Source organism: Prinia subflava, chromosome W (assembly GCF_021018805.1).
Source record: "Prinia subflava isolate CZ2003 ecotype Zambia chromosome W, Cam_Psub_1.2, whole genome shotgun sequence".
Classification (NCBI taxonomy): domain Eukaryota; kingdom Metazoa; phylum Chordata; class Aves; order Passeriformes; family Cisticolidae; genus Prinia; species Prinia subflava.
The window spans coordinates 2,871,003-2,894,651 of record NC_086282.1 but is presented as its reverse complement, the minus strand read 5'-3'; the positions used below and the strand labels follow the sequence as shown (position 1 = coordinate 2,894,651).

At 43.6% G+C, this 23,649-nt stretch overlaps 1 protein-coding gene across 2 annotated transcripts in view; it reads right to left on the bottom strand.

Moving 5' to 3' along the window:
* Positions 1-322: 322 nt before the first annotated feature.
* Positions 323-23,649, bottom strand: part of LOC134563402 (poly [ADP-ribose] polymerase tankyrase-1-like) — a 187,741-nt gene continuing 164,414 nt past the window's right edge. The window contains exons 21-27 of one of the 2 annotated variants that reach the window (XM_063421312.1): positions 11,977-12,097; positions 11,254-11,354; positions 9,820-9,894; positions 8,491-8,596; positions 7,446-7,632; positions 6,530-6,686; positions 323-3,229 (exon numbers count right to left, since the gene is read on the bottom strand). In XM_063421312.1, the coding sequence (XP_063277382.1) occupies positions 3,143-3,229; positions 6,530-6,686; positions 7,446-7,632; positions 8,491-8,596; positions 9,820-9,894; positions 11,254-11,354; positions 11,977-12,097 (834 nt within the window). In that variant the 3' untranslated portion in view covers positions 323-3,142. The remainder of the gene's footprint in view (positions 3,230-6,529; positions 6,687-7,445; positions 7,633-8,490; positions 8,597-9,819; positions 9,895-11,253; positions 11,355-11,976; positions 12,098-23,649) is intronic. The other variant, XM_063421313.1, reaches the window with a different exon arrangement.

The following is a 23,649-nucleotide window of genomic DNA, read 5'->3' as shown; positions in this document are numbered from 1 at the left end:
CCCCATACCTCTGCCTGAAAGCTCCTTTAATTTTCTAAATTAGAATAATTTGGAGGGAGGGGATTCGAATTTTCCATCTCTAGGGAGGTCCTGCCCCCTTCCTAGCAGATACCTGTCTTTCAAACGAAAACAGTAACGTGGATATTGATGGGCAAATCCTCACTTTGTTTTGAACTGTAAGAGGAGCTATGACAACACACGCTACTCCTGCACAGGTGTCTACAACACACACATGCATCATCAGGCCTGGGTATTTATCTGTGTCTGGCCACAAATGGATATGAGATCATGTCATTACGAGACAAAAACCACTGCAAAATGATTTCCTCACACAGCACCTTTACTCTGCACAGAATATCAAGACATTAACATTGGCAGTTCAAAGATACTGGAAAGTAGAATCACAGAATATGCTGAGTTGGAAGGGACCCATCAGCATCTTTGAGTCCAACTCCTGGCTCTGCACAGAACAGCCCCAAGAGTCACACCAGGTGCCTGAGAGTGTTGTCCAAATGCTTCTTGAACTCTGTCAGGCTTGGTGATGTGACCACTTCCCTGGGGAGTCCGTGCCAGTGCCCAACCTCTGGGTGAAAATCCTTTTCCCTAATATCCAACCTAAATCTCCCCTGACTCAGCTTCATGGTGTTTCCTCCAGTCTTGTTACTGGTCACGGGAATTAAGTTATTGGTACCTGCCTCTCCACTTCCTCTCATGAGGATGTTGAAGACCCCAATGAGGTCTCAGTCTCCTCCAGGCTATTTTTATCCTCTAGAAGTTTCAGGCTGTAAAAAGGAATCCAGACTAGCCATTAGTTCAACCAGCACATAGGAAACAACAAAGAACAGCATCTGGTGTGGGCTCAGTGGGGTTTTTCTTTTTACATTTGTTCTTGTTTTTGAAAGATGTAAAGCTTTTAACTTTCACACCCACATTAACCATTTTGCTCACCTAAGCAGCACAGCTGTTTCACCATTTAAAACTATGTCTAACTGGGGACAGAGAGCAGCACTCGCTCTGGTCACTATCTGAAACCCTAGTGCAGATAGGCACATCCCCTCACTCCATTATTAACTAAATGAAACACAAACTGTAAATTTAAATGGTGAATACAAAGCTTCAAAGCCTAGTGGTGATCTTTGCAATCCTAACACTATGAAACAAGTAGCCAAAATACGAGCACCCAATCTTATCAAAGAAACTTGTTTAAAAGGACAACTAGGCTAGAGCCTGGCTGGGACTTCAAAGCTACATATTTAATCAGGTCACAAAATGAAGCGAGAACCATATATCCCCTGTCAGCTCAAGAAAAGTAAAACTCAGAGTTCAAGTTCTGTCAGAGTATTGCTATTTCTTTAGAGATATTACAAACATGATTTTCAGGTAGCCATATTGCATCAAATGACTGATTTTACAGTGGGTGATATTTCTTATGAGGATGATTTGCTTTAACATTAATGTCTCAACGTTAAAAATAAAAATGTTGTGTCTTAATGCTGAAAGTGAAACACTCTTCAGGATTAAATCTGTTTTATACAAACATGTTAGCAAAATCCCACTTGTGGGGAGCACATATATTTTTATGAACTAAGAGCACACTATTCTGTTGCTTTCTTGCTTTAAGGGGGATAAAACCTGAATGCATGAACTGGATCATCAGATACTAAATAGTGCTGGTTGATGGGGTAATGTACAACATGTTGTGTCCAAAGGAACATTTTCTTCCTCCACTTGTTACATGGTCAACACTGACACACATCTCCTGGTATTGGTTGTTAGGAAAAAAATTAACAGGTCTTTATCTTCAACCTTCTCTGAAACTGTAAAACACCACTAAAAAGAAACAGTTTCTACTTTTGTTAAATCCATATCCACCATGAGGGGGACTTTTGAAACTGTTTGATGCTGTGTTATGCAATGCTTAAAAATAACTTTCTCCTAGCCAGCAAAATAAACCTGGGAATTTGGGAAGAAGGGTATTAAGTGAATAAATCCTAACTTTGTTCTCTGGTACACCTGCAAACAAATCCGCTTGCCAACTGATACTTTAAAATTTTCTTCTCATCAAAATGTAAAATCGATATTTAAAAAAAAATATTACTTTTGTAAATCCCTTAAGCTCTTCAACTGTGATGTCACACACAAAGATGTGACAGGAAACTGCTGTAATACACTCTCCCTTACTAGCCTGAAACCCATTTACTGGGTCTCATCTTACTGAGAGACATGAACCAGATACACCCTCCTGTATGAAATCTTATGACTTTTCACCTGCTTCTCCCAGCAAAACCATACACTGCTGTAACTGGAGAACATTTCACAAGCTGCATGTACTTAACAGGAGCCTTATAAAATGTTCTTTTAGAGATGGCAGCAGAGGGCATGGATCTGTTTCATGAAGTTCTTCTAAGCCCAAGAGCTGGTTTTACCCTTGCAAACACTTCTCAGGGCTTCCCCCAGAAAACTCACACAGACAAGGCAGCAAACTGACATAATTTGTTTCCACTCTAAAGTTACATTCACTCATGTCATCGTTTGCTCAAACGTGTGCAAAAAACCCCCTATATTGAAGAACTTGTCCTAGCCCCTCCTCAGATGAAAATTATATTGCATTGTTAACGATTTTAGTTGACTTGACTTTGTGCAAAATATCTACAGGAAGGTTATGGCTCAACTTCAGAATACAAAAGGAGAATAAACAGGATCTCTTGAAAACAGGAAATGAATGGTGTATGCTGAAAAGAAAATGATGGGCTTAATGCAATTTATCTGCAAATAAAATAACTAGAAAAGTAGTGCCTGAAATTTTAACATGTGAGATGGCACCAATAAAGATTTCCATTTGCACAATAATGTTCCCACTGTCTAGATCAAAACAATATTATTTTACACATGGTAACTGCAGAGACTAGGAGCCTGAGATATGGTATTAAAAGGCAGTCCCTTGTAAACTTTCCTCAAGAGGAACAGTAGCAGTTGAGTATGCAAGAGTTACTCATCATATTCATCAAGACAGCAATACTTTATAAAAGGCATACAGATTATTTCCAGGTTGTTAAGAGTTTTATGTGATACTGATTTTTTGAAACAAGTATCCATCCAGTCCAAGATTGAAGTTACATCCTTCTTCACTGCTCTGAAGCTACTAGGTCTTTTCTTCTGCTGCTGTTGCTGTCTGTGAGGGAGCTTCTGGTTTCACAATCTGGTATGTAATGAGATATTCTGGGTATGCCTAAAAGTAAAATAAGAAAAAAAGCCCTGGTTTATGCAAGGGTAACTCAGAAAGTTTGTTTTTGTATTTCAATAAACAGTGACCAGGAAGGACAGCACAAGAATCAGCTCTATGTTCACAGCATGCTGCTGGATGTACTTACCTTGTTTAATGCACAAATAGAAAGAAAGATGTTTCTTCCACACAGTCACTGCCAGAAATTGCGGGCAACAGGAATTCAGACTTACTCTCCTTGTTAGCTAATCCTACAAATTGGCCAGTGCCTATTATGTTATTCAAAAATCTCAGATGACTGATAAAGTCTGACCTCAAAAGGATCAATAACTTGCAATGTAACCTGCAAATGCCTTTACTAGCAGTAAAATACTTGGCCCACCCAAAGCACATGACTCAGTCAGTCATCTGTCCATCTGTCCAGTGTTTCCTGGAGACAGCTGCTAGCCAGTTCACTCCCAGAACAAAGTTGTTGCAGGGCAGGGTCCCATTCAGAGGAACCTCGACAGATGAGAGGAGACTGGGCCTACAAGAAGCTTCATATAATCCAGCAAAGGCACCTGAGATGAATTCCTTGTAACACTGCAGAATGAGAAGCCACTCAGCTGAAAAGGTGGTGGGGTCCTTGGGTGACAGCAAGCTAAAGCAGAATCAATAGTGTGTCCAGGCAGTAATAAAGGCTACAAGCATCCTGTAGTAAATCACCAGGTGTTGCAGCGACTGCTGTTTATTCAGTACTCACTTGATTACATCTAGAAAAACACACACAACTTCTAGGTTCTCCAGTACAAGAAAGATACCAACAAGCTGGAGCCAAGTTCAGCAAAGGACCAATAAGATTGTCAGAGGGAGAGAGCACATGATAAAGAAGAAAATGCTGAGACAGATGGGCTTGTTTGGTCCAGAAAAGAGAAGGCCTTGTGGGACCATCATTGTCACACTATCATAGAAAGTCACCTAACTGGTCAGGCACAAGCTGTGCTTAGAGAAGCTGTGCTGGCTGTCTTGAATCACCTCCTGGTCTTGCATGTGCCTTCCATGAGGATCTATTCCATGATCTTCCCAGGCACAGAGGTGAGGCTCAACTATCTGTAGTTCCCTTGTGTCTACTTTTCTCCCCTTTTAAAAAATATGAGTGATGTCTCCCTTTTCTCATTCACTGGGGTCCTTGCCTGACTGCCATGACTTTTCAAATATCACAGAACCACAGAATATTCTGAGTTGGAAAGGACCTCCAAGGATAGTATAAAGTCCAACTCTTAAGTGAATGACCCACACAAGAATCAAACCCATGATCTTGGTATTATTAGCAGCATGCTCCAACCGAGATAATCTCAGGGTATGATGGAGAGCGACTTGGCAACACCATCAGCCAGCTCCCTCAGGATCTGGGATGTTTGTCATCAGGCTCCACATATTTGTGGTTATTCAGTTTCATCAGGTGATCTGGGAGTGTCTTGGGTTGAAAATGTAACCAAAAATGTGTATTCTATTTTCATCTGTCGAAGTCAGTTGGGAGATATTGTTCCTTATCTCTTGTAACTCTGAGGGTGGATGCCCTCTGTTAATGGGACACCTGAAAACACCAGATATGGCAGTGCCTTCTTATCTCTTCCTCCACCCATCCTCCTCTGAGGGATATCACCTGTGAATGGGCCATTTAAGGCCTCTCACATGACTGATAACATTACTTCATTCCATTGTGAGATGCTCCACCCAGTAGGAGGAGCCAAAGCCTTTCCACTGGGATAAAAACAGCCATCCCAAACACCAAGATAGCCTGTTTCCACTAGATTCCCAGAGGACGACTGAACCCTTTCTTGAGGATCATCTCTACTTCAATGAAGCCACAACAGTCACTCTGGGAGGATTTACTTCGGGCTGCTTCCAACACCCTGACCAACAGGGTGTCAGGTTTGCATTCTGACTCTGTCAGTGGTCCTTTGTACTATTGCATTTATCTTATTTTATTTTTATCTTTCTTGTTGTTTGTTCTCTCTCTATTAAATTGTAATTCTGACTTGCAGTCTCACTGGGTTTGGTTTCAAACCAGTACAGGGAGCCACCCACGGTAGTGTAACAGTCAATCCAAAGGTCCCTCATCTGCCTCACGACTGTCAGAGACTGAGACCCCCAAGGACCCTGGGCTGCAGCACAGGAGTTCTGGCCTGACCGAGGTGGGACCCAAGTTTGTCCCTGCAGGTGCACCCTTTGGACCAAGACACCCTCCTCAGAGACCCGTGCATGAACAATGGACGCTGTTACGGTTCCTGGGCTGTGTTTGTGGAGGCCGTGTTTGCTCTGACTGACTGCGCTGTACCTGCTGCAAAGCCCAGACCTGCTTGTCCCAAACCTGCCTGATCTGAATGGTTGCACCTGATTCCCAGAGCAACGAGCCTCCTCACAGTGACTCTTGGGTGCTCCCCCCATGTTGGCCGGGTGCCCCCCACTTCTGCCTGCATTGGCCAGGTGCCCCCTGCTTCTGAAATGACTATAAAAGCTTCCCCCTACGACTCACACTTTGAGATCTTCCCGGCGGACGCGACGGTCTATTGACGCGCGCCATGAGGACTGCGAAGTTGGTCTTGGTTTCCAGCGTCACGAGGACTCTCATCTGTTAGTCAGTAGCTATGACCCCCCTTCTCCTCTTTTCTCTCTCTTTCTTTCCCTTCTCTTCTGTCGCATAATTGTGTGTATCAATAAAGATACAATTGATTTTACTTGAACTAAGTTCTCATTGCCTCTTTTTGCACTCTGAAATCAAAACGAACCATCACGACCATCCTTTGGCTCGTGACAGGTAGTAAGCAAAACACTTTTCTAGAGTCAAGGTCTAGCTGAGTTATTCAGATTAAAAATCAAGTTTTGAAGACTCCTGTGCTACTTCAGCTGCCATTTAAGAGTAGTCACTGTCACTGCTGTTAATCTACAGGTAAAAAGTCCAAAACCCTCAAGATGTACTAGAGCCCCAGAAATGCATGTGAGCTTGATACTGCAGTAATGCCAGTAAAACGCAATGGGAAAAAGCTTACTGAGAGAAGCTAAAATTCTAAATAGACTCCATCAGTGCTGCACAGGTGAAATCAGGCAATTCTGTATGGTATAAATCAGAACAAATCAGTGGATAGGAGTAACATTTGCTGTCTAGTACAGTTCACTGTTTGTTTCCCCATTGAAATGAAAAAAAAACCCAACAACCTAATCAGCAGCGTTATCACAGCACACTTGGTCTGGAAACCAGCCACACCCCATCTCCAGCTGCCAGCTCTGTTCTTCTATAAAGCCAGTCTTTGCTAACCCACCTACCTGTTCTCCTCTGTAGATAACATACTCGGCGTAAGCAAGTCCATTCACGCTTGGCCTGCCGATAACAGAATGGTGCCCAGGAGGGGCATGAGCCATTTTCATTGTGCTGAACTGAAGAAAGGATTTTCCAAGGGTCACTCTACAGAAGAGCATTTGTCTAAAATGAAAAAAGAGAGTATCATTTTAAAATATCTTACTAGGAGTTGCATGCTTCCAGAATGACTTCAGCCTTTTGAGTTTATTTCATTACAATTATTTTCTCAAGACTTTTTAAAGAAACACTTTCAGAAACCAGCTCTAAGACCATATAAAACCTGTCACTAAAAATCTTTCATGACACACAGAAGGGAAAACACAGTTTGTTCGGCCCTCACAAGGAAGCCTGTTCTACTTTGTTTTATATAAAGCTGTTGAAAGAAGCTGAAACTCTCTGTGTTCCTACCAGCAGGGAATGGACAGGTGTCAAAGTGTGAGAAACACACTGATCTACTCCAGGACAAAACAAAGCTGTAAGTCCTGTTCAAAAATTATCTACCTCCAAAATTATCTGATCCACAGTACAATGCTGTACCGCTGACCACCACTTTCCACTGCATTTTGTTCTGAGAGTGCCTGGAGTTTAATTGCTATTTTCCCCTGACTCTTCATTTTCAAACTTGCTCTTTTAAGCCTCTCTCCTGAGCCACAGCTTACTTTGATTTATACTCACTGCATGCTTAGCTGTAATTTTTGACCTTCCTGTGGGACTTGCTGCATTTATATTTGTTTTTGTTCAGCCTTGACAAATGGAAAACTGCATTTTTCATGCCATGACCAAGCTCAAGTTGCCATTCTTTGCCTGCAGGTCACCCTATGCCAGGATCATAAAAACCAGAACAGCCAGAATTACTTTTGGGGAACTCTGCTGGACTCCTACCTGTGGCAGATGTAACAGGACCTGTCTTTGTGTGTGGGACAGCCAGTTCCTCCTCCTATTCCGTACACATATTGGTTGCTTTTTGAGGAGTTCTCGGCAAAGTAAATTCCAGCTCCAAACATTCCTCCAATGTATGCATGCCTTTCATCAAATCCTTTGTGAATGATAGCATTAATAAAAGGAGACCCTAGAACAGTGACACAAAAAGACACATATTTGTTAAGTTGTATAGCAATACAAGACTCAATGCCAAGAGGAGTTTATCTGCCTCAAACAGACCATTAAATACCAGAAAGTGTGCTCAGTCAGCTGGAAGGGGGCAATACCCAGCAGGATGCAGTTATGTGTGGGATTTATCATTATATACCAAAATCCCACATGTGATTCATTTCTTACTCATTTCACAGATCTCATTAAATGGCTTTCCCCTCACTCACATTTCAGGGCAATTTATCTTGTCAATGCACACTCTCTCCAGGAATCAGCACTGGTTAAGGTGGGGCATGGTGTCAGGACAATCATACCCAAAAACAATTTCCTATACAGAATCATGGAAGAATCTAGGGCAGAAGGACCTTCAGGCAATTGTCATTTGCAGGCATTTCTAGAGAAATCTTGCTGAAACTCATGGTTGGTTTTGATTTCTTTCCCTGATGCTTGCCTGAAGCACCAGGGTAAAATGCTTTTTTTGTGTGCTGCTCCCCTCATTTAGAAGACACCATGTCTTTCTCACAGCAATGTAACATCATCCTAGCAGCTTTACTGGAAATGACTAAGATACGGCTTAGCAAAAATCCTTCCTCTTTCTTAAAAACCTGAAACATGCTAAAAGTATTTCTTATCTAGTGTAGCTTTTTGGATTGCAGTAACCACAGAGCAACTCCACCACCCCCCACTCCCAATGCACCCCCTGTATTTCTAGTGTAGAAACACAATTACTTGCATAGGATGGTGACACAGCAACAATACATTGCCTGTGGGTCCTTGCAAGGTTTGGGTTTTTTTGTTAAATACCAATACATACAAAGAGACACTACTTCCTTACCGTGAAACAACATGCGCTCATTGTGATGATTATGATTCTCCTCCGAGACCTCCTTCTGTCTGTGACAGAATCTCTCCCGCAACTTCTTGTTCACTACCTTTTGAATCTGCAATAGAACAAGAGATACAACCATGCTGTTACCATAACACTTCAACCTCTCACATGTATGTGAATTGCAATTGAAATGAAATATAGTTTCATGAAGTTCACATTAATTTGACAGGGAAACTGACAACAAGACACGTGAATGCTATGAAGAAACCCCACGGCTGTTCTGCACGCAAGGCTGAAGTCTCTCAAACAACTCTGTAGCACACACCTACAGGTGGTTAAAACTACTGTGAAACGGCAGCCTAAATTCTCAGGTTTAATGACAACTTTCAGGCTGCTTCTTACAGAGCCTGCAATACCACAAAGAACTATAAACTGTCTGAAACTCCTTCCCTCTCTGCTTTGAGCTCTGTTGACTGATGTCATCTAGCTCTTTGAAACTTGCTGTCTAGTTTAGGTTCATCTTTTATGAAAAGAACCAAAATTTGGTTCTTTTCATGTAAAATAACAAGGTGTGCTGTTTATTCTATCTATATATTTTCAGTCACATGCTCTAATACCACTGTGGTTTCTGTAAAGGACTTCACCATTGGTTGGGAGTAGAATGGAAGCAGAGTTTACTTCAGGACGCATGATCTATCGGATCAAGTTGCAAAGGCTCTGCACAGGCTTACTTCTCAAAGAGATAGGCAGCACAGGTTTGCTGGAGCTCAGAAACCAAGTTCTGTTCTGATTCCCTCTGTTTCCTTTGCCCCAGAAAAAGAAAGTAGAAAGTGTACTTTCCCTCAGAAAGACATCACTATTTTCTGGAATACCATGGCTTGGAAAATGTATTTTTCTAGTTGGCAAGGGCAAAGGAGGTGATGTCAAGCTGGAAACTTGCATAGGGAGACAAATTTCTTATTAGAGGTCATGATCATCCTTTCACATACACACCCCAAAGTTCTTTTAAAACATCAAGAAAAGACTACACTGAGGAAAAAAACCCCCTGTGTTGCAAGGGTTAAATACAGAAGTTATAGGCTTCTGAAATTCAATCTTGTTCTTCATCTCTGTCTTCAACATCAGTTCTTCAGACTCCTTTAGGAGTCCAAGTGGAAACTTCTCTCTCATTCCCTGTCCAGAGCACACACTCATTTTAGCACTTGCGTTAACTCTGCTCCTGAATATCATTTCAACAAAGAACTTTAAATATAAAAGGGCAAACCATTAAACTGATTCTGCCTGCTAGTGTAAATACTAACATACCACATAAAACTGAGAGGTTTTGAAACTTACCCTGATGACCCTGTATCTGCTGAAGATCCCACCAGCATTTCCACCATCCCGATGCTCCCGGATTGTACTTTGCATCTACATAAAAAACCAAAACTGAATGTTCAGCACATAAGCCTTCCTAGCAAAGTATCCATGCAATGTCTCAGTATATCACTGGCAACAACAGACAGTCTTGATGGAAAATGAATTAGAAGGTCTAAAAAAACCCCAAAGACCTCTCAATTTTAAATTGAGGTATACCTTAATTTCTCAAGCACCCAACACATTATGCTGTTCCACAGTAGGGAAGCTGGATGATGCAATTATCCAATCTTGTAATAAAAATCCACATAAGAAAAAGAAGAATAATGGTACTTGCTATCAAAATGATATACAGCTAGAAAACCTTCTTTAAATTAGAAAAAACAATATTTGAAAATTAATATACAAAAAGACTACTTCATAGTAATAACAAATGTACTTTTAATGAGTTTAGTTTGCATTTCTTAGTATTAGGGAAATACCTGCATTGTAAATTCTCCTATTTCTGATTCTCTCAGAAATATTTTCATTGTCTTTTAGAGAGAAGTATTTATAGCTACAGTAACAATATTTTGCAACAGTTCAAATAAATATTCCAATTTACTATGGCAGACAAGTGACCCTTTATTCCAGAAAAGTTTATAAAAAAGATCTGCAAACTCCAGTTTATGAAGCTACAAATAAAAAATATGCCCATCTAAGCTGGCAGCAATCCTGATTATCTAGATTTTTTAAAAGACTCCAAACACTTCTGTGCTACAGTGTAGGAACATGACACAAACAGGAAATGCACCATAAAATGGAGTTTCTACCAAACACGACTCTTCAGGAAGTCTCTTTTCTGTTATGATTTTTGCTTTCAAATTGATATGTGCCTGTAGTTCACTTAAATAAAAGAGCATGTGTGTGTGTGGGAGGCAAAATTACATTTAATTCTCAATTATCCAAGAGCTGTTTATCTGGGTTACAGATTAACTAAGCCACTGCGACAAGACAAAAGCTGGTTCACAGAAAATGCCTAGAGAATTGCAAGGCCTTGGTGCCTTGGTTTCACACACAGCTTCTAATTTTCAAAGGTCCATCTATCTACAGAAAGCTGAAGCTGTGCAAACCCTCCCTATGAGACAATATGAAGACAAGATTCAAAACACAACAAAATAAAACTGGGATAACATTAGGTGAGCAGAGACTACTTATTAAAAAATTGGCAGGACATAGCAAAATAATTTCTATCATTGTTCTATATGAAAAGACAAATGAAGAACCCTAAACTTCATGTCATATCTATGCAATTCATATGCCAAAGACTATTTTAGCACTTTCAACATATATTGCACACTTTGGCTCTGACAGTTTATCAGTGGAAAGAAAAATATATGGCCCCTGAAGCATTAAGAAAGGGACTTGGATTACCTCCTCTTCTACGGACTGATACTCCTTATTGTCAGGAGCAAGGTCAAGGAGAATGGTCCCCTGACTCACACAGTGGAAAGTCAAATAAGGATTGGCACCTGCTAAGAGAAGAAATGAAAAGGAGAAAAATCAACAGGAAAAAAAATACCAGCTCTATTTGTATCCATCATCATCACTGTTCTTAAACAATCCCAGTACAGCAAGAAATGCAAAATAAACACAAGGCATAAGCACAACCTCAAAAAGATAAAAGTGCTTTCGCTAGCAGCAGAGGCTTTAAAAGAGAGAAGAAAAATGCATGTGGGACATAATTGCCCTTTATTGCTTCCTCTTTCCATAGAAACATCTCAGAAGCGTGGGGCAGCTAAAACCCTATATCAGGCCTATCCTTCAGGTTATAACTGGCCTGTGGGTAGGTATTAGGGCAAATCAATCCAAAAGCTCCTCTCTGGGTGAAACATGGTCCTGAGAAATGGGCACAGTTTCCAAAGCTGCCTCTAGGGTATCAATTCTCTGAAAAAGCAAGTGATCACTTAGTCTGGTATCTCCTTAATATATTCTTTAGCTATCACAACCCACTCAGTCACCACGTCTGCAGCAAATACACTTTCCTGACATTCAGATTCTTTCAAGACCTGGTGACAATGCCTGCATTTAGAGAATGTGACTTATGGGAGCCTGTTGTGTGTTACACTTAGACTAGCCAGTAAGTGTCATACTTACCTTGCTGACCTCCTAAAAGTCTCTCCATACCCTTTATTAATTTGTGGCGGTGTCCATACGCATTGATCCCAATTTCTTTAAGCTCCTCATGCCCCATGTCAGCCAACACATCCAGGGTTATCTGGAAAGGTGAAAGATCACAAAAATCACTTGCCAGACCTGGCTTGACTTTCAAGGCTGGAGACCTATCACTTCAGAAAATGGAAAGTATTCATGGTGCAACCAAGAGCATAAAGGTGGATAATGTTTTGCTTCACTTCTACTTGCTGCCATCTTCTGGCAAACCTCTCCCTATCACAGGACCATACCCAGCTGCTACAGCATGAAGTTGTGCAAAACTTTTACTTCTCTCACACCAATTAACAAGAGCTGGTTCTCATGAACATTTTTACTTAGGTAGAAGGGGGATGCACTGAAATGCTGGCACAAATATGGGAGTTCTTTTGAAGCATTTAATATTTCACAGCATTGTACAAGTCATTATTTTCACTACACAAGCAGAAATTAATATTCTACAAGCTTACTAATAACAAGTCAAGGTGAAAAAGTGCATGTCAAGGTAATGCTTGAAAAAAACAGCTTAAAAGAATAAGCTTAAAGAAGATGAGCTTGTTTTTTCTACTAACAAACAGGAAGAGCTAGATAATTTCAAAATTATGAATATATTGAATCCGATTTGCATTGTTAAATCTCATTAGCAGGGGAAGATCTTATCAGGTTAGGAGTTAAGGAAGCAAAAGTAGAACAAGACCAGCTAGGCAACAGGAAGGTGTAAAAAATAATAAGAAAACCTGAGAAGCATATAAGCTGGTTTGAGGCTGGTTCCTTCTGAATAGAAGCAGTTCCAAATTAATGAGAAGAGCTTATGCCTCATATATCAAAAGGGAAAAAGTTCTATGATATTTTATCTTTGAAGAGGTACCTCCTAGAATATTTTATAGAAACAGCTGGCATTGTAAACAACAGATTACATTTCAAAGCTTAGTTTCCCGATTCCTCAATAAAAGATCAGCAGCAGAGGCCAGAGGAAAAAATAATCATCAAATCCAGTCTCCTGCACTTCAACCGTTCACTTCCACATGTACATCCATCTCAGTCACGTAAACAGATCTTGTTGGGGATTAGATTTGTTTCTTTTTCACTTAGAGAATTTTTTCCCATAAGTTGCTAGGAAACTTAACGACTGAATGCTTAACTAAAACAAAGAAGTGGCCAAAGAAGATGTCAGCACCATGCTACACCTACTGTTTTTGAGTCTCTGGGAGTTTTCCCTCAGAGAGGGGAGATAACACGAGTTTTGGGGGAAGTAAAAAACAGGGTTGGAGGCAGCTTCATGCTCTTGCTCTCAGCATCGGGGAGGACGGTCAGGCGGCTGCTTGCTGTGGGAAGAGTTCATGGTCATCACTCCGTCTCATCCTGGGAAATCTACCGTCATCTACTTGTGTACCCAGGAATCCTGAGCTCGCCTCCTCCTGCCCTGGGGGGCTGGCCCTGCCCCCACCCCTGCTGCTTCCGCGGCGCTTGGGGGCTTTTCTGCTATTCTGTAGCCGTGCCGTGCCCTGCCGGGACATCCCTGCCATTCCAGCTACCAGCGCAGAGCTCCTCATCTCATCCACCAGCCCAGGACTTTCCACCCTTCCAGCTTAGTCTCTCAGAGTCCCACAGGGGAACCGAGATCAAACTGCTCCCGGGCTTTTGTGAAAGAAAGCCCTCAAGGTTCCTGGTTCTGTTTATTATTAATGCTGTAGTTATTGTTGTTTGTCTGTTTGGTCATATATACTAGTAAAGAAGTGTTATTTCTATCCCCATACCTCTGCCTGAAAGCCCCTTGATATTGTAAATTAGAATAATTTGGAGGGAGGGGATTTGGATTCTCCATCTCTAGGGAGGTCCTGCCCCTTCCTAGCAGATACCTGTCTTTCAAACCAAGACAGATCTATTTAACTGCAACATGTTAAATTTAAGAAATGGTACGTGTAATAAATGACATGAAATAATTTGTGTTATTGTGTATATAAAATGTGATTTAAGATATGTTCTTTAAAATAAAATGAACAAGCTGGTCAGGCTTGAAACGAACAAATTTTAGGATGAACAAAAGCCACTATCAGGAATCCAGGATGAACAATACCCCTGTGTCCTGGTTTGAGGGGGAAGTGAGTTTTCCAGGAAGATGTGGTCAAACCAGTCAGTGGTCAGGTTTGAATACTGGCACCTGGAGTGACCACTGAGAGGTTGGACACACCTCTGAGAACACGGGGTTAAAAGCAAGGACTCCCAGAGGGACTTCCTCTTTGTTCCTGGTTGCAGAGGAGCACACATCCTTTCCTGCCCAGCTCACAGGGCTGGGTGGGGGAGGGGGGGGAAGCCATGCGGCCAAGATGAGGTAGACTGGTGCCCCGGAGAGAGAGAAGGGGGTGAAATAGACTGGAGCTGGGCCAGCCCCCATCCAGGATGGAAGGGCAGAGAACTGTGGGGGTGCCTTCCTTCCCCTTTCTCCCCCCGCCCCCCCCCCCCCCCCCCGGAGAGATTGCCGCTTTGGAATTGATATTGGCAGCAGCCGGCAGCGGAGAAGAAGGGGGGGGGGGGGAAGTGCCCAGCTGCGTGGGGGAGTGCCGAGCCTGTGGCCCTGCCGAGGGCCAGGGACCTTTAACCCTTTCTTAGGCAGAAGAAAACTTTTTCCAGACATTGATTCTCTTGGCTGGTGGTTTGAGAGACAAGAGAGAGACAGCCTGGGACTGAGATGTCAGAGGAAGATGAAAGGAATCCCAGGTGGGCAGAGATGAAGAGGAGTGGCTTTTTGGGCTGGCCTTTTTTGCATAATATTAGCCCTAGACTGAACCTGAATCCTCCTGAACACAAGGACTGTATTTGGGTGGATGCAGTTGGCTTGAGCCAAAGACCTTGTTGCAGTGACTGCCAGTGCAGGAGTGGAGAAAACAGAGAAGAGAAGAGGAGGGTGTAGTGGCGCCCTCTGCCTTCAGGGATGAAGATCTCTGTTCTTGAAACCCTCGGCCCCAGGGGAGAAGATGGGGGGGACTGCTGTCCCAAAAATGAGAAAATGGTTGGTCTTTGGTACTTGGCCAAGCGTCCTTAAAGGGTCCCTATATGCAGCTTTAGTCCATGGACGGTGGTGAGAGCACTGGACATGGAAAGGAGGGTGTCAACATGGCAGACTTTTCTGGGTAGTGCCATGGGTGACATGGGAACACGGGAGGGTGGACCTGTGTTTCCTGTGGGGTCTATGGTGTGAGAAAGACTCCTCTCTCCCTTGATGAATTGAAGATTGGTTCTTTTTGAGTGATGATGACTTGATTGGGAACCCAGGGTTTTGTCTGAGCGTGGAAGGGTGGAAATTGGGGGAGGAGAAGAAATGTTCTGGGAGGTTTTCATTTCTGTTTTCTTGTGTGTATAGGGTTTTTTTTTTCATTTCTGTTCTTATGTAGTTTAATAAAGTTTTCTTTCTATTTCCAAGTTTTGGGCCTCCTCTGCTCTGTTCCTGATCACATCTCACAACAGTTGTTAGGAAAACATATATTCATGGGTGCACTGGCATCGCGCCAGTGCTAACCCATGACACCCTGTCGGGAACTCGGGAAACACAAAATTAACAACAGAAAAGAAGGTGGGCCAAGAAACAGATCGGCCCTCTTGGGCGGTGAAACTGTGAACGACACAGCTATCAAGAATGATATGGATCTCACATCAGTATCAGGGAAAATGCTTCTCCATTCACAAATCCACTTCCCCATTCAGGCTTCTGGGAAACCGAATTACTATTAATTTTTCCCTCCCTCGGAAGCCCCATTCGACAGGCCAGATGGCAGAAAAGGGACTCCCATGAATATGAAAAAAAAGACGGAGGACAAAGAACTGTGGAGAAATACTCTGCCCCCGGCTAAATAAACTGTATATAAGGAGACCCCCTAAAAGACTGGATTTTGTGAACAGGAGGAGTTATGGTGTGCTAGAGGCTGTAGCTAAGGATCCCCCAATGCCGATCCCGGGACTCGACACTGAACTTTCGATTGTTGGCTTGTCCTAAATTTTTATTTTCCTAACTCTTTAATTAATAAAAGTATTTATTAATTTGGAATTGGCTGGACATTTATAACAGTTTTGGTGCCCAACATGGGTCCAGTTTTTGGTTTCTGCGGTCCCCCCTTTTTCATCCGAGAGGCGCCTTGCTGATTCAGCGGCTCGGCGGAATGGGGAGATTTTGCAAGACCAGCAGGCCAATGAACCAATCAAAACCTAAGCCACAATCAGAAGGGTTAGAATAAAAGCTAGCTTGGAGGGGCTCTTGGGAACTCAGCGGAGACCCAGGGAAGGGGTCTTCGGGAAAACCGCAGTAAATTTTCACTTGTAAAACTCTAACGTGCACAAAGAATCCGCGCAGGAAAAAGGCACCGTAAGTACTGTGTGGTTGAGTGGTGGTGACCGGGTGTGAGTGAGTGAGATGTGATATTATCACAAGGCAAGTGAGGACCCTGAGGTTGCAGTTCCACTGTCCTGCAAGGGAGGTGGTCAGTGGACGGGGAAGCGAGTGCTGTCCGTTTGTGTAACCCTCGAACCTTAGCGGGTTGGGAAATATTGGTCACAGGAGGCTAAAAGAGAAGGATACGTCCTTAGGAGTTCGGGACTTGTAAACCTTTTAGCCTGTGACCAGGGACGGTCCAAATAACTCTAGGAAAATTGAGAGCCCATCGCCAGACGAAACCTCACTGGTCTGTCCCCTGCTGGGCTAGTAGTCTGGTGATACCAGGTCATGACTTGGGAACTAGGATACTGAATAGAATATAACTGTATTCAATCCAGGGAAGAATTTTTTTTCAGACATGGGGTCCTAACTCAGCAAGGTTCAGGAAAACCCCTCGGGGGGAACTCCTCAGGAGAGTATCCCTGAGATCCCATGGGGAAGCCCACTGGGATGGTTATTGGAGTGTTGGCAGGAGTGCCCGGCAAGGAGAAGAAGATCTAAGGAAGGATGATATATTTCTGCATGGAGGTCTGGGGAGGGAAGGAAATAAGAAAGCATGTGACTTGGCCGGTGTTCGGTACATTTAAACAATGGACTTGTCAAGCTTTATGTACTTATTTGAGAAATAAGGAAAGAAGCGAGTTTGAGGAATATGAGTATGCCCGGCTGTGGGAAAGAGCTCGCATTAGGTTATACCCGATGAGAATCACGCGGCGGGAAGAATGGGATCCCTTAGATAACCTCCCCCCTCCATACTCAGTACTCATGCCCCCACCTGCACAAGCCCCTGTCCCTCCCCCGAGGTCTGCAGAAGACCCAACTCAGTCCCCGCAGTCAGCCCAGGCTCCTCCGGTAGCAGCATCGGCGCCGCCGCTTGAGAGCTAGATTTCACAAGTGGAATTCCAAACTCCGCTAATGCCCCCTCCACAGCCTCGAATTCTCCTGCCCTCCGAGGAACCACCTCCAGGGAGGAATTCGGCTCCTCTTCCCGGCTCCAGCCAGCACACCCGCACTGACTCATCCAAGCCTGCTGCCACGCCCCCAGTTAGGAGAACACGGGAAAAAGGGAGAAAAGCTAGTGAGGAACAAAGTGAGAATTAGGAAGATGGGCATAACCTACTCCCCTTAAGAGAAGTGCCCACCGCCCCTGGCATTATTGGGTACGTGAACACGCCCATTAATACTGCAGAAGTAAGGGCTGTTAAGAAAGAAATGGGAAGAATCATGGATGATCCTATTGGAGTGGCAGACCGGCTTGACGAATTCTTAGGCACAAGTATCTATACCTATGAGGACATAACAGCAATCTTATGATCATTATTCAACCATGAGGAGAGGGAATTAATCAGACAGGCTGGGATGAGGGAATGGGAGTGCAGAAATCCCCAAGATTCGCCAGGAAATATAAAATGGCCTAGCCAAAACCTGGGGTGGAGTGTGCAAACCAATGATTGCCAACGAAGTATGATTGATTTGAGAAATATAGTGAGACAAGGTATCTGGGAGGCAGTACCGAAGGGTAAGAACATTAGTAAAGCATTCAATGAATGTCAAGGGAGGGATGATACCCCTACGGAGTGGCTAGATAGATTAAGAAAAAGCTTACAGATGTATTCAAGGACAGACCCCAATTCCCCGGTAGGAGAGGTGTTCCTGAAAACAAAATTTATGGCAAAATCATGAGAAGATATCCGGAGGAAATTAGAAAACATAGAGGACTGGCAGGAAAAAGGGTTGCAAGAACTGCTCAGGGAGGCACAGAAAGGTTACATGAGAAGGGAAGAGACGCAGCATAAAGCACAAGCAAGAGTGCTGGTGGCCGCTGTCAGGGAAATGCAAAGGAGGGAACAGCCTCCCAACCTGGGGAAAGTGGGAAGGAGTAGTGCCAGGAGAGGGCAGTCACCTCCAGAGAGAAGGGATCCGGGAAAGTTCAAGGAACAACCCAAGTGTTATTATTGTGGGAATAAGGGTCATATTAAGAGAGATTGTCAGAGGAGGATTAAGGATGAAAAGGTCTTTAATGAGGATGCATAGTGGTGTCTTGGGCTCTTTTTCCTGGAGTCTAGACCATCTAAAGAGCCCTTGATAAACTTGAAGATAGGACCCCACAGGGAAGAGACTTCCTTCCTGGTGGACATGGGAGCCAAGCATTCCATGGTCCAGAAGTAGCCAAAAAGTTAAGAGCCGTGACACCATGATAGTGATAGGGGCTAAAGGGGAACCCTTCAAAGTTCCAGTTATTAAAAATATAGTAAATAGAATCAGAAAATAAAATTTGTCTAGGAAGTGTGCTATTAGTAGAGGAAGTGGACTACAATCTGTTAGGAAGAGACCTGATCATAGCCCTAGGAATAAATTTAAAAGTTCAGGGATTGGACATAGTGGTGAGTTTATACCGGCTGACAGAGGAAGATGAGAGCAAGGTAGACCCTATAGTCTGGCACACCCAAAAGGAAGGAGGGAGGATAGAAATGACCCAAATTTCTATAGAAATCCAAAACCCGGAGGAACCCATAAGGATAAAACAATACCCCATTTCCATGGAGGGAAGGAGAAGGCTGAAACCTGTAACTGATGATCTGGTAAAATGGGGAATTTTGGAAGCTTCCCTGTCCAGACATAACACCCCGATCCTGGCAGTAAAGAAACCTGATGGAAGTTTCAGGTTAGTCCAGGATTTGAGGGCTGTGAATCAAAGGACAAAGACTAGTTTCCCTGTAGTGGCCAACCCCTATACCCTTTTGAACCAGATCTCCCCTGAGGACACTTGGTATAGTGTGATAGATCTCAAAGACGCCTTCTAGACCTGCCCCTTAGCTGAGGAGAGCCATGACCTCTTCACCTTCCAGTGGGAGACCCAGAAACGAATAGAAAACAACAGTTCTGCTGGACATCCCTGCCCCAAGGATTCACTGACTCCCCGAACTTATTTGGGCAAGCACTAGGACAGTTGCTACATCAGTTTGTTCCGACAGAAGGGACAAAGCTTCTGCAATATGTGGATGATCTACTGATTGCTGGACCCTGGGAAGAGACCATGAGGGCAAGTACTATAGAATTGTTAAATTTCCTAGGGAAAAAGGGATTGAAAGTATCTAAGTCCAAGTTGCAGTTTGCTGAGCAAGAGGCAAAATATTTAAGACACTGGCTTAAGAGAGGAAAGAAGAAATTAGATCCAGATAGAATCGCGGGAATTGTTGCACTACCACACCCGCGGTAAAGAGGGAAGTCAGGCAGTTGCTAGGGCTTTTGGGCTATTGCTGGCAGTGGATTAAAAGTTATAGTGAAAGGGTAAAGTTTTTGTATGAAAAACTGACCACTGATAGGGTAAAATGGACAGAGCAGGATGAGGCAAAATTTGAAGAATTGAAAGGGACCCTCGTTACCACTCCTATACTAAGTCTTCTGGATGTAAGAAAGCAGTTACAGCTGTTTGTGGACATAAGTAACCACATGGCATATGGAGTGTTAACCCAGGACTGGGCAGGGATCAGAAAACAGGTGGGATATGTCTCGAAGCTTTTAGACCCTGTGAGCTGAGGTTGGCACCTGTCTGCAGGCAATACTGGCAGTGGCACTAATGGTAGACGAAGCTAAGAAAGTTACTTTTAGGGCACCTCTGGTAGTGTACACTCCACATAACGTTAGGAGTATTCTGCAACAGAAGGCAGACAAGTGGCTCACCGATGCCAGACTACTAAAATATGAGGCTATATTAATTAATTTCCCCGAGTTGGAGCTGCGGACTGCCGCAGCCCAAAATCCAGCCCAGTTCCTGTTTGGAGAAATATCAGAAGAATGTAATCATAATTGCTCAGAGGTGGTGGAATTGCAGACAAAGATAAGACCAGACTTAGAGGAGGAGGAGTTGGGAGAGGGTGAGAAGTGGTTTGTAGATGGATCCGCAAGGGTTGTAGAAGGGAAAAGGAAATCAGGATATGCAGTGGTGGATGGAAAATCGGGGGAGGTCATAGAATCGGGACCCTTGAACACGAGCTGGTCGGCACAGGCTTGCAAACTGTATGCGGTTCTGCAAGCGCTGAGAAGACTAAAAGGCAAACAAGGTACAATTTTCACAGACTCCAGATACACCTTTGAGGTGGCACATAACATTTGGAAAGATCTGAGAAAAGCGAGGGTTGGTTAGTACTCAAGGAAAGGGATTGATCCACCAAGAACTAATAAAGCGAATCTTAAAAGCTGTAAGGGGACCCAAGGCCATTGCCATAGCGCATGTAAAAGGACATCAAGTAGGGATGCAATTCAGGACCTGCGGAAATAATTGGGCAGACAAAGAGGCAAAGAGGGCAGCCCTCTTAGTAATAAATATTCCGGAGATCAGAGAGAGAAATGCCCAAAAATATCCTTCCCGGTTGTCCCCGAAAGGGATAGAAGATTATAAGAAATTGGGGGGCAAGTGGGAGGATGGTAAATGGAAACTGCCAGACGGTAGGGAATTAATATCAAAGGAATATACGAGGAAGGTCCTAAATAGATTACATCAACAAACTCACTGGGGAGCACAAGCATTGGCTGAGCATTTTCTAAATTTTTTCGGGTGCAAGGGAATCTATGAATTGGCAAAGCAGGAAGTGCTAGGATGTATGGCATGCCAGAAAATAAACAGAACAAGGTCACGACAGACCCCCTTAGGGGGATGACCCCTGGCATACTGTCCATTTGGAAGAATCCAAATAGATTTTACAGAACTACCCAGGGTGGGGAGGTGCAGGTTCCTACTGATGATAGCAGATCAATTAACACACTGGGTAGAAGCCTTCCCGAGTGCCAGAGCAACAGCCCGAACCATAGCAAGAATTTTGCTAGAAGAAATCATCCCCCACTACGGCATCATAGACCACATAGACCAAGGGACCCATTTTACATCTAAGATTATCAGGCAATTGGCAGACACCCTAGGGATCCGGTGGGACTATTACACACCCTGGCACCCACAGAGCTCAGGGCGGGTAGAGAGAATGAATCAGACCCTGAAAGCTCAGCTATCAAAATTAATGTTGGAAACCAAGATGTCATGGGTTAAGTGCCTCCCTTTAGCCCTGCTGAACATAAGAACTATGTCTAATTCTGATAGTGGACTATCCCCCTTTGAAATGTTGTACAGGATGACCTATGAGCACGGGATGCCTGTGGGACACCCCAGATTAGAGGATGGCCAGATCCAACTATGCTTAATAGCCATAAATAAGAACTTACAAGAATTTAGAAAGAAGGGAATATTAATGCAGAGCACTCCCCTGGGATTTGCAATCCATAAAATACAGCCAGGGGACCAGGTATTAATTAAAACCTGGAAAGAGGTTTCCATAACCCCGCATCGGGAGGGCCCATTTCTTGTTCTTTTAACAACAGACACCGCCGTGAGAACAGCGGAGAAGGAGTGGACGCATGCCTCGAGGGTGAAGAAAATTGAAATCTGAGAAGAGAGACCTGAGTGGAAGGTTACCTCCTATCCCGGGGACCTGAAAATCAAAATCCATTGGAGCAGCAGATTACTGAGGGAAACGCAATAAGTTGCTGAGAGCCGGAGTGTCCCTGTAACCCATACATTCATTTTAAGTGTGAATATTGCAAAGAAATTTGGGTTGTACATTGTAAGTGGGGGTGGAGGCCTTTGGGATTGTGTAGAAAGTGTTTTGAAAAGGAACAAGAACCGACCATTTGGTTCTTAGAGTATGCCACTCGTTTGGGGCTATTGGAATCAGATTCTTCCAGGTGGTATTTCCTATACCAAAACAGGGTACGGGGAAAATTGAATTCCAAGGCCCAGGTTTTAGCCACCGAGTGTCAAAGGACTAACAGGGTGCCCTGTATAGTGGAACCGGTAAAGTTATCCAGGTGGGGCATTTTAAGAGGAGGTATGCCGTTCAGACGAGCCGTAGGATCCGAGAAGAAAATCCCTGCTGCCGCCAAGATGGACTATCTCGCCACTGGCAGCACCCCAGTGGGCAGAGGCATAGGCAGAGGGATGTACCTATGGATAACTCTCTCAGTCCTGAACAGAGCCGTGTGCCCGATAGTGGGTCAGCCTAACGAGACCTGGCTTAGCCTGGGGAGGCAATTAAAGCAACCCACCAGGGAAACAACGGAATACCAAGCCCCGGATAACTATGAATTAGGGTACTATGCCTTTAAAGACACTCAGTGCCGGGAGTTTACACCAGGAAGTCAAAAAGAACAACTAAACAAAAAGGCGTTACCTACAAACAACCGGTCAGGCCTGTTACCAAAATAAAAGGGAGATGTAAAATCCACCAGAAATAATCAGGACAGGGTATGTAAAAGGGAGATCCCTGGTCAATCGGATGACAGGCTAAGAATGTTACAGCTCTATGATCCTGCAACCTGGGTATGGGAGGAAAAAGGGAAATGTGAATCCCTGATTCACTTAGGAGAAAAGCTCTTAAGGTTACAGGTAGCAATAGAGGTAATGGGGAATTTCACCATGGACATCTTAACATTAAAAGCCACAAAAGCAACCAGAAATTGGGGACCTCATATGTCAACACCAGGCCGCAGTAAGATATATACTAACTAAGGAGAAGGAAATCTCTAAAAAGGTAGAAAAGACCAAATGTGTGGAAGAAAGAATTCCTGTCCTGTTGGGAAGGATGAAGTAGAAAGACCTTGCAAATATGGTGGTTTAGATTCTGGAAGTATGAGTTCAGCAAGCGAGATAGAAATGAAAGCAAGCTTTGAGATTTAGGGTGTGGGGTACAGGGCCATCAGCTAGTGAATAATGATGTACCAAGCTGAGGGCCAGCTCCCTTGATTAAACAATACCCTTCTGCTTGCCTTAGGTAATGGGACAGTTCTATTGGCTGTATGTAAATGTTGTTATCTTGTATTAGATTGGTTGGTCCAACTCATAGTATTCAACTTGGAAAGATATTTATTGTACAGTATTCAGAACCTCCTCCTCTTATCCCCTCTTTTCCCCTGCCCTTTTTCCCCTCTCTTTTCCCTCTTCTTTCCCCCCTCTTTCCCTCTCTGTTCTTGCTCTCCTGGCCTGCTTTATCTGTGCCTAGCAGCTACAAGCAAGCCCCCCCCACAATAAACCACGTGCTACCCCAGCTACTTTGCTTAGAGATACTTTGTCGCCGACTCTACCGTCACGGAGTAACTCCCTCACTGTCCAAAAGGAGGGTTTAACTTATAAAATTTCATGGTGG